Below are 8,990 nucleotides of genomic sequence, written 5' to 3'. Positions count from 1 at the left end.
TCCGTCGCACCAAAACGAATTGAACAAAATTGTCAATAAAGGGCTAAGAGGATAGTGTGTTTATGTATTGTTGGATGGAGACATACATGCATACATACATATGTATAAGTTTACAAGTGTAAATATGTATTCAAAAGTTTACACAAAGGTAAACGGACAACAAGCAAAATGCCGGGATACACCAAACATCAGCAGCAAACGACATTAAGGCGACGCGACAGGGGCATTTTCACCATTTTTAAGCCGCAGTTGTGGAAAACCCAACAAAAGAACACAACTGCAAAGGCTGGTTATGTCGTCACACACACACACACAATGAAGTGTCAATAATCGAAAATAAAAATTCGAATTTCAATAAATATTTTAGTATGACTGCAAAAGGCTAAAAAGCTACTATAAATGCCACAGCTGAAAATTGGAAGGGCGATTTAATTTCGTTTACGGATATAGCAGGTGGAAGGCACATAATATTAAAAATTGTCATGTGCACTTTATACGCCCTTACCGCCCTTACTTAGCGCGCAACATTTGCCAGTGCAAAAATCATTGGGGATTTTCGCACATGAGTTGTGCTGACGCGGAATTTCGAGGAAATGCCAAGCGAGTAAGTGAAGAAATGTGAAAAGGAGGCGAGCGGAAGAATGGAATTGGATATGAATTTGTTCTCAGACAGTTGAAGATACTTATTTGGGGTGTAAGTACAAAATATTTAATTTTAAAATCATAAATGAAAAAATACGCAAAACCCAATTTAACTTTTGCAGGCGATGATAGGTGTTTTATTCAATTTTGATGAGGATTTTGATAGAAAAAAAAAATAACGAAAAAGCGGTACATAGAAAATAATTTAGGCAAAGTTTTACGAAAATAAGTTTAGAAGCCTAATAAGCGAAAAAATTCACGGTGCGTATGCGTCCCGCTGCGAATAATATTTTTTGTATTAAATCAGCAACTTTTATTTTTGTAGCACCTTGGTCGTCATCCTTTACACTCACCCCCACATCAGCGCCTTGGCTTTAAAGTACTTCCATTCCCACTTGACTCTACTTTTGTTCGGTTGGCTGGCTGGTTAAAGGAGAAAACAATTGAAAATCACTTCAGATTTACGTGTCATTGACAGCAACAGCAGCATTGAAGTACCCGCAAGCGAATGGTGCGACCAACGAGTGAATTGTTTCTCAGTTTTGTTTCAACTTGTTTCTGTTGTTGAGTTTCCACTATTTTACTTGAATCAAGTTTTCGAAACCTCTGTAAAATTGAGTTTATCACAGCAGAAGTCACTAGCGTGTCGAGTACATGCTTTGAACTTTAAAGTGCAACAATGGACAAAGAGGAGAGAGTATTGATCTTAGGCACAGGACACTAAGAAAACATTTTATTTATGGGTTAAATGTAACTAGTGGTGAAATTAGAATAGAGAGTATCATTCCAGGAGACAGTCTAATAATAACGCAATGCTGGTTTAAAACATTTAACTGCATGTGCCTCCTACTTCTACTCAATGACCTCAATCACAATGGGTGAATATGCGAAAGTATGAACGCTTTCTGGCCTAATTTTCGCTATAAGTCTTAATAGCCAATTCCGCAAATTAATCAAATTTTTATATCATTAATCCTTTAAAATAGCCTAAAATCTATGGTTAAAATAATAAAGCAATAAACGGCCGTACTAACTTTGTGCTTATGGTCCGAGCTACTTGGATATATGCCTCACACTTGCCTCCATACTTTGCAGAACAATGTGCAGATAACAGATTTCGCTGACTTGGTTTGAGACTAAAAATCACTAGCTCTCTTTCAGGCAGCAGAGCTCGTTTTGATCCCATCTCGTTAAGTAAAATAAGGAGGAGAAAAATTACTGCGATCTACTTGGCATTATTGCCGTATGTGGCATTGAAAGCGATTCCTTAAGATGAGATATGGTGGAGTGCAATAAGGTCCGCGGAAATAACGCCCATGTGCTTTATTTCCAAAAATAAGAGAAATAAATCCCATGGGCGTTATTTCCAATTCGAAGGGTAAATAGCATCCACCAATAAAAGGCAATAAAGCCCATGGGCGTTATTTTCGCGGCCCTTATTGCACTCCCCCATGAGATATGTATCCTCATTTTTAGTGAAGGCAAACACGCCGATATCTGTAAGAACTGTTTAGACAGAGCAAACCCTAACTACGTTGGGCCCTGTGGAATCCTGCGTACACAGTATCGTTGGATTGATCCTTTACTGCGATGATAATGGCCAGTATAAAATCTCCGGAAAGAGAACATGCGCCGCGGCGCATATTGTCTTTTCGAGTAGATACAGTCTGTGAAATTGAATGTGGGGATTTTTACCAAATTTTTTAGCCCCAAGAAACGGGAGGCGATTCATTTTGTCTTATATAATAGGGAGACCTAACTGGTGAAACCAGAGCGAAGATTCACTTTTCCATCACAGGTATATCGAATTTAAACTTAGAAAATACTGGAAATTAAAAAAAAAAATACCTTGCTTGTGGAGGAGTCGCGGCCCTTGTATGTCGAAGCAGCTAGAATATGTGTTACATGGACCATCACATAGACGGTGATTAACCTAATGACTACTCTTCGTGGCAGTTTGAATAAGGCTTGTCCTCCTCCTTCACACCTCAGCCTTACTCATGTTTCCTGCTGCAATAAACAGCTTCAGAATTTGTAAAGCAATTCGAGTAAATTTCGTAACAAGGCCCTTTAAACTATTAATGAGATGAAATGCGAAGCTCTCGGTGGTAACTGAGAGAGCAAAGAACGAAGCTGATTCGGCTCGCGAAAAGAGTTCTCTTTAACCCTGCTTTGATAACACTGTGGCACAGCCGAAATCAGCCCGGACTTTGTTAACATTTGCAAAAGTTAGCTCATATTTTTATTTAATGGCCTACTAGAGTTTTCATATAAATACATAAGTGAGGAAAATGGTTACAAAATATCTGAGCAAAACTAAGGGTTAAGACGTAAATACATGTATAGTAAAATTTCATGAGAAATATATTTGTAGGGCATTTTAACTCATTAGCTCTCGTATGAAGGGGTCGTTTTGACCCTTGCTTCAAGAAATACCTCAAAAAACAAAATTTGCAAAAACGCGAGAGGACTAAAATGTTCTGGAGAATAATTTTTTGGAAAATTTTACTAGCGGTCTTCTCAAGCAAAATCTTCATGTCGCCAACGTACTAGCGTAAAATTAAGGTAAGCAAAACATGATACATACATATGTCTCGCAGACGTATGGATATCTTCTGAGCAACTTTCAGTAAGGCAATCAAAGTAGAGTTAAATAATACTACAATGGTATTGAAAATCTGGATCTAGCCGTCTGATAAATGTTCTAAAAAGGGGCAAAATCGCAAATCAAAGTTAATCTACAGGCAAGATGGTTCCTTTACGTTCATGGAGACTAGGACTGAGACTTCGATCATCATAACGAATTTGTAACGGACATTTTTTCAGGAGTAGGTTTTACTTGGACGACAACAACTTATAGCGCTCCCACCTACGGCCACCCTCAGAAACTGGATGTACTGTATTACGCTCAGCAATGACTCTCGCTCTACAAATTTCTCTCATCATACCCGTGCTTTTACATGTCGCAGAAACATGGATGATGACGAGCATAGATGGAGACTTTGGGGGGTTTCGAGAGAACTATTCGTTAATTTGGGAGCTATTTTGAATAATTAAGTGAACAATTACACACTGAGCAATTTTATGGGGAAATGTTAAATAACAGCCGAGATTTAGATCGTTTTAATTAAAGTGACATAGCAACTTTTTAAATGAACTTTTCTTAGTAACCTCTTCTACGATACTTGAACATCAACTATTTCTATAATGAAAATGCAACGACAGTTGTCTTTACAGCAATAAAATACAATAAAAACAACATGGCAATCACATCACAATTTCCAACAGCCAAAAAAGTGTTCCATAAGTCAAGTTAGCGATTACTCATCGCACAGGTGAATAACTTTATTGAGCAGAAACGAAGGTTAGGTAAAAGTTCAAACAGTTAGCCACTAGCAAGCAACTCGTCACTCAAAGCTTACAGGTATGGCCAACAACAAAATTGTAGACCAACTGCCAACGGTAGTGATTGCGCTTTAAACTTTCTTGACGAAGTTACGCAGCCAATAGTACAGCGAAATATACATACATATGCACACACACATAGGCATATCTAGCATAGCAGCACACAAGGCATACCTGCACAGTAATGCGCCTTTGAACTTATATAATAGGGCGCACTTGAGTACTTTGACAATTTAATTGAAATTATTATTGCATAATTTCGAAAACTTTCAAACGTAGTAGGTACAGTAGAAATTGAATTTCAAATTGCGAAAATGCCAAAAGAGCAACAACACAAAATATACAGTAAAATTGCAGCAACATAAACTCAACTGCAAAAAAAGCAACTGCCACTGAGACAACAACTAAAGGGAGTATCTAAGCAGGAAATGAAATTTTCGAGTGTAAGCCAAGTTGTAGTTGGAGTACTTTTCGAGTGTGTGGCGGGTGCGGGTGGATTGCGGGTTAAGCCAGCAGCGCAAGGAAGTTAAGCAGAGCAGCAGCAGCAGACAACTTCACTTCACTTCAATTACTCGCATAGCAAACAACTTTTAATGTGATAATGACTCAAAAAGCTTAATGGCGAATAAAATGGAATGGCTGTGTAGCAACGAGTCCCAAAAACAAAAAAAAAAAAAAACAATCAAACTTGGCAAGGGCGAGCTGGTGATGAGCTAATGATAGATGCAAGTACGAGAAGACAATAAAAAGCAACAATAAGAAAATAAATCGCAAATAAAAGCAATATTTTTCGGTTCGTAAATTAATGCTTCATTTGTGCGTGCGAGGGTGAGGAGAGTTTGCATTCATTCATCTGGGTGTGTGTCTCTGTTGGATGTGTGCGATTAAGTGCGTGGCAAACAATCAGTATTTACTGCAATTTGCGACAGCCACGCGCTACGTGCCGCAGCCATCAACGTATCAACTCGCAACTAAACGAGTATGTGACTTTTATGCGCCCAAAAGTATGCAACAACATTCAACACTCAACGCATTAGCGTCAACACCGTACGAACGTGATTTATTTGCGAAAATCTATGATGACGATTTGCAACAATGGCAACTTTTCAAGTGCAGCTTAGTGCTATGTAGCAACAAATACTCAACAGGGGTTTTGTGGGATGTGGCATACTTATTGAGTGTACACGCGCACAACTGTAGCATCATCATTACGCCCACAAATTAATGACTAAAACGTACTTCAACTACGAGTTAAAACACTTGAAAACATCGAAAACTTTGTGGGGAAATTTGGTGAAAATTCGCCGCAACAAAGGCATAGTGAGCGCACATTTCACAAAATGAGAATAAATTAAAAAAATAATAAAAAATTTAACCCCTTATAAGGTGGTATTACACTTTACGCGCTCGCGCTTTTATGAAATTGCTGAATGTTTTACACTTAAACAAATTTAATTAAAATTTGATGCAGCAACTACTCGCATGTATTTACTTTACTGCTGGCTGGAGTTGAGTGCACGCGCACTGAACTTAAGTGTACTTCGCTGACAATGAAAAGTTTAACTTAAAGTTCTCATGCACACAGAGAGAGAGAGAGATGTGCACCCTTAAAAGCTGTGCAATAAATCTGCTTTATTCGCTGTGATCTATGTGGCTTTGGTCTGAATGCGTGCATCGCAACTACAGATTTCCCCAGAGCTCCACTCATTACCCAAGAAAACACAAACTTTTTAAATAAAACAAAAGTTTTTTGAAAAGTTTGTAGAAGAGGAAAAATTGGCTTTCTTCTTCGCTGCAAACGTATTGTCTTTCGATTTAATTTTTATTTTGTTTTTGGAGATTTCCGTATGCATAGGTTACACTTTACGGAATGTCAGCGGAGTAGCCATTTTTTTTATGGAATTGTCTTGCCCTCCGCACAAGTCGTAAGAACTAGCGAGATTAAGAGTACGGTAAGCGCAACTGTGAGGAAAAATCAACTTAATCTTAACACTAATCTTAATCCCAATCTTAACCTTTATCCTAATCCCAATCTTAATCTTGATCATAATCCAAATTTTAATGTTAATTTTAATCATCTTAATTTTAGTTCTAATCTTAATATTAATCTTAATCTCAAGCCTAATCCTAATCTTAATCGTGATCCAAATGTTAATTTTAATGTAAATTCCAATCGCACTATTAATCTCAATCGTAATCTAAATCTTGATTTTAATCCCAATAATAAAATTTATCTTAATCCTAATCTTAATCTTGATCGTAATCCAAATCTTAATCTTAATTTCAATGATCTCATTCTTAGTTCTAATCTTAATATTAATCTTAATCTCAAGCCTAACTATAATCCTAATCTTAATCTTGATCCAAAGTTTAATCTAAACGTAAATTCCAATCTCGCTATTAATATTAATCGTATTATAAATCTGGATTTTAATCTCAATTTTAGACGTAATCCTTATACAAATCGTAGTCTTAATCTTAATCGCAATCTTAATCTTAATCGTAATCTCATCTTATTATATTAGTCTTAATCTTTATTTCAATCTTTATCCGAATATTAATCTTATTCTTAACTTTAATCGTAGTCTTCAACTTAATATTATTCTTAATCTCAACATTAGTCATAGTCGCAGTATTATTTTTAATCTTATTCTTAATCGTGCCGAACCACAGGCCCTATCACTAGGCACCGCATGCTTGCAATAAATCTTTTCTAAACAAACGACACTGAAGACGAAGGGCTGGCGCATACCGGTGGACAAAAGAACTAAGAACTCCTACACTCTGCAGCGCTCGAAACTTCTACAGATTGTCTTTAGACCATTTCCAAAGCACTGTTAAATTTATCTACATACCGACAGAGTGAAGGAGCCCTTTAGGGTTGTTTTCATCCGCAAAGCCGACAAACCGGTTCACACGCATCCAAGGGAGCGCGGGCCTATGGGCCGCTACTTCTTTGTGCGTCATTGGAGAGAGACACCTCAGTAGGAGCTGATAATTTGACTTTCTTACGGGCTGCAAGGACCGTTGTGCTCAAAGTATGTTTCTAGATAGTACTTTCATAATGGAGATCCCAAGCAGGAAGGAATGAGGGTAAGTCTCTGAAATCCACGTGGAACTACATATCGAAATTTTTGCAGAAAACTACTATCTATACAGGCGGAGGCTTAAACTATTACGGTGGGTATAAAATAAACTTGGTAAAGATGTTTTCATTTTCAATGACAGCCAAATTGTAAGCTCCCTTACAATTAACTCGAAAATTGTGCTGGACATTCGCTGATCTCTGCAGGAGATAGCTAAACGGACATTCTGAAACTCATTTAGGTTTCCGATACCAGGCAAATAAAGAGTGCTGCTGCCTTTCAGTCACAAACACATCTACCTACAAAGATGCATAAGTACCACCGCCTTCACAGGAGCCGGCGCGACTTCGATACCGAAAAATTAACCATCACGTTCTGTAATAATCAAGCCAGAGTTTCCTGACAAGTCTGTTTATGTGACCAACTCTTTCTGGCATGTCCAAAGAAGTGCAGATAAACTTATTTTTAGAATATTCCATGATGTCATCTCAATGCCACGCGCCTGATTCATCCACAAAGGTACCTGCTTTCGCCAGCTTATCAGAATTCTCATTGCTTTCGATTTTCCTAAGACCGAGACATTGTACTGCACATCTTTACAAAAATCACAAAAACTTGCGTAAACAACTAGGGTATTCACAGAAGCGTTTACAAAACCGATTCGATTTGTTTTCCATAGGTTAACTGCATGGCTTATCATGCCGGTTCGGTAAAGCCCGCAAGGTGATTTTTTACCTAAAACGCGTAGCGAAGCAAAACAAAGCGCACACTAAGAATATAAATATATCATAGAAACCCCTACAAATCAGCACAGTTGACTTGCGGCCTTGCTTGAAGAAGTTTCATCGCATTACTTTGGGAAGCGAATATATTTCGTTCGAATAGAATTTGAGTAAAATGACTAAGTTTATATTGGGTCTCGCGCTTTGTGGATTTTTGGCTTTAGTCGCCTCCGCACACCCTTTGCTGGAGGAAGAAGGCTACAACAATGATGCAGCTAATCGCCTAGTAGATGTTCAAGGCTGGATAGAAGAACCGGTTGCACTGCTGGTACGCCATGCACGTTCTCCTGACTCACGCGAGGATTCGTCTCAAGAAAATAAACGAGGTCGAGTTGAGTTGAAATACGAAGACACGCCGGAGCGTGGACGTGAAGCCACTTTCAAGTACAATCACAATTTAGCGAAAAGCGATGATGGCAGCTATAGTGTTGATGCTTATGCACAGGGCAAGCGTAATTACGATTGGAATCAAAATGATTTTCAAGGTGGTTTGGAGGGTCATTGGCATTTCAAGGGTTAAAATGCAGTAAAAGAGTAAATAATGGACTTACTCATAAAAAATTAAGTAGCTTTAAAAAAGGTTTATAAACTGAAAAATGTGTGAAAACGTCATTTTATAAAGCTCTTTAAAGCTACTTTATAATTTACGAATAAGGCCAAATATGTTTATAGCATTAAGCTACTAGAAATAGGCAAGGAATGGTATATTGAAATAAACAGCAAATATAGAAATTTCTGAGTAAAATATTACTATGCGAAGGTGAAAACTTTTCACACTTTAGCTAATTTGTTATGTATGTAAATTAGGGTAGTCCAAAAAAGTAAAGTCGGCATTTATGTGCTCTCACCCTCTACGAATGTTTAATATCGAAAAAAATATACCCTTATTTTTAACCGACTTCAAAAAAGGAAGTGGTTATCAATTCGTCGGAATATTTTTTATTTATGTTACCGCATAATTTTGGACCACGTCAACCAATTTTTATAATCCGTTTTTTAAAAGGGTATACTTCAATGGTGATCCCATACTATTTTGGTTTAGATCCGATCATTGGATCATGAAGAAATTAATGGT

At 37.6% G+C, this 8,990-nt stretch overlaps 2 protein-coding genes across 2 annotated transcripts; both read left to right on the top strand.

Annotated features, from left to right (window-relative positions):
* Positions 1-5,271: 5,271 nt before the first annotated feature.
* Positions 5,272-6,572, top strand: LOC118747552 (circumsporozoite protein-like). The gene is made up of 2 exons (XM_036481601.1): positions 5,272-5,367; positions 6,168-6,572. Exons 1-2 carry the CDS (start codon positions 5,272-5,274, stop codon positions 6,570-6,572), a joined length of 501 nt encoding a protein of 166 aa, XP_036337494.1.
* Positions 6,573-7,937: 1,365 nt separating this feature from the next.
* On the top strand, positions 7,938-8,477 carry LOC118747434. The gene has a single exon (XM_036481481.1). The coding sequence runs from the start codon at positions 8,031-8,033 to the stop codon at positions 8,433-8,435; it is 405 nt and encodes a 134-aa protein (XP_036337374.1). The 5' UTR covers positions 7,938-8,030; the 3' UTR covers positions 8,436-8,477.
* The last annotated feature ends 513 nt before the right edge of the window (positions 8,478-8,990 follow it).

This window comes from Rhagoletis pomonella, unplaced genomic scaffold (genome assembly GCF_013731165.1).
Source record: "Rhagoletis pomonella isolate Grant_MI unplaced genomic scaffold, Rhpom_1.0 Rhpom_scaffold_00012, whole genome shotgun sequence".
NCBI classification, from domain to species: domain Eukaryota; kingdom Metazoa; phylum Arthropoda; class Insecta; order Diptera; family Tephritidae; genus Rhagoletis; species Rhagoletis pomonella.
This window is presented reverse-complemented; position numbering and strand designations above follow the sequence as displayed.

What these genes read in the sequence shown, in the direction of transcription:
- LOC118747552 (XM_036481601.1), top strand. Translation starts at nt 5,272, where the DNA reads ATGACTAAAACGTACTTCAACTACGAGTTAAAACACTTGAAAACATCG. An exon ending in TTCGCCGCAACAAAGGCATA is followed by an intron (nt 5,368 to 6,167) that starts GTGAGCGCACAT and finishes CTTAATCTCAAG; the next exon opens with CCTAATCCTAATCTTAATCG.
- LOC118747434 (XM_036481481.1), top strand. Translation starts at nt 8,031, where the DNA reads ATGACTAAGTTTATATTGGGTCTCGCGCTTTGTGGATTTTTGGCTTTA.